We start from the raw sequence: 1,896 nt of genomic DNA, 5'->3' as shown, positions 1-1,896 counted from the left end.
AGTTCATCGAGAAGCTGAAGATCAACCACGTCATTCCCACAAACAAACCGTCTCGATCGAGCTTCAACCTGACCAAGGAGTGCAGCGACGGCAACCTAGCGGAGGTCTTTGGCCGGCACTGGTCCTCTACGAGCGCCTCGGGGGGCGTCGCCCTGGGCGGCGCCTTCAGCGATGAGCCAGGGGCCCGCAACCGGACGCGGGCCATCTGCGAGGCTGCCAGCGGCTGTCGCAGTGCCAAGCAGTTGATTGAGCTGATCGGCCTGCAGCCAATTGAGACAGCTTCCTCTTCCTCCTCCACCGGAAAACCTCGTCCTCGGACGACCCTCTCGCAGTCCATTGCCCGCCTCTGTCCGCTGATGCTCTTTCAGCTGCAGGAGAAGGAGTGTGTCGACCAGCGCGACGACCACGTCAAGGCGATGAACCGGCCCTCGCCGGGCGCCGTCTGGGGCTTTGGCCTGCTCTTTGTCACCATCGTCAGCTTTTGCTCGCTGGCCGGCGTCGGCATCCTCCCCTTCTTCACCGACGTCGCCTACGAGGTCCTGATCACCGTCCTCCAAGGCCTCGCAGTGGGCAGCCTCCTCGGCTCTGCCCTCTTCCACCTCATCCCGCAGGCCTTCAATCTGATCAGCGCCGGCAGTAGCAGCGAGGAGAAGTACGAGTACCTCTACCGGGCGCTGATCATTTTCGGCGGCATCTACCTCTTCTTCTGGTCGGAGCGGCTGATGAAGATCGTCAGCGAGTACCGGCGGCGGCTGAAGAAGGCCGCGAAGGAGGTGGCCCTCCCTTCCATTACCAACAGCATTGAGCCAGAGGTGGAGAATGCTGAGTATCGGTAAGCTTAGGAGGAGTTTTTTTGGGGGAAAGATTTTTAATACCGATGTTTTTTTTCTTTTCCCAGACAAGTTCTCTTCAAGAATCACCTCTCAGTGCACCACCCACCGCTGAGCAATGGCGGGCTGGAGGCGGCGGTGGCCGGTGATGAAGCGACAGCAGTGGAACTCTACGAAACGGCCAAGGACTTGGACGCACAGCAGGCGCAGGCGAACCTCCTCCTGGCTGGCAATCAAAATTCCGTTGCTGCAAACCACAACAATCACTCCAAAAAGGCGGGCAACGGAGTTGGTCATCACCACCACCACGACCATGGTCATCATCACCATCACTCGGGAAAGGACGGCGGCAGCGGCGAAATAGCCACCATCGCCTGGATGATCATCATCGGCGACGGCCTGCACAACTTCATCGACGGCATCACCATCGGGGCCGCTTTCTCGCAGAGCATCATGGAGGGCATCAGCATCTCGGTGGCGGTCATCTGCGAGGAGTTTCCCCATGAGTTGGGGGACTTTGCCATTCTCCTCAGCAGCGGCATGACCTGGCGGAAGGCTGTGGGCTACAACTTTCTCTCCGCTTGCACTTGTTATTTGGGAATGATTGTAGGTATTTTGCTGGGCGACCTGGCGGACGCCACGCCGTACATCTTTGCACTGGCCGGCGGTATGTTCCTCTACATCAGCCTGGTGGACATGATGGGCGAGCTGTCGAGTAATCTGGANAACGTGGGCCTCCTCCTAGGCATCAGCATCATGTTCCTGCTGGCGATGTACAGCGACAAGATTCAGTTTGACGGCCTGGTGCCGCCCAAGAACTCGGACATGCCTTTCACTGATTCATATAAAGGATAAGGTTTTTTACTAGGCAATGTTTTCGCTGTTTTACCCCTCCCCCACTTTTTCTACCACCTTTGCGCCTTTTATCTGATTGATTGATTTTACTACCTACCTACATCTTTCGCACACACGACTCTCTTTTGTAAATCTCGAATCTTCATCCTTTCTTCTCTGCTGATCTTTATATTTTTATCATATGTTATTACTATGTTCACCTGTGTACCAC

General features: G+C 56.1%; 1 protein-coding gene across 1 annotated transcript; it reads left to right on the top strand.

Moving 5' to 3' along the window:
• Positions 1–898: 898 nt before the first annotated feature.
• On the top strand, positions 899–1,685 carry LOC108356057 (zinc transporter ZIP10-like; the record flags this gene model as incomplete). The annotated part of the gene is made up of 1 exon (XM_017607188.1): positions 899–1,685. A coding segment is annotated over one exon (787 nt), but the record flags the coding sequence as incomplete, so codon positions are not given.
• Positions 1,686–1,896: the final 211 nt, after the last annotated feature.

This window comes from Rhagoletis zephyria, unplaced genomic scaffold (assembly GCF_001687245.7).
Source record: "Rhagoletis zephyria isolate East Lansing unplaced genomic scaffold, Rhagoletis_zephyria_1.1 Rzeph_scaffold_53574, whole genome shotgun sequence".
Taxonomy (NCBI): Eukaryota; Metazoa; Arthropoda; class Insecta; order Diptera; family Tephritidae; genus Rhagoletis; species Rhagoletis zephyria.
This window is presented reverse-complemented; position numbering and strand designations above follow the sequence as displayed.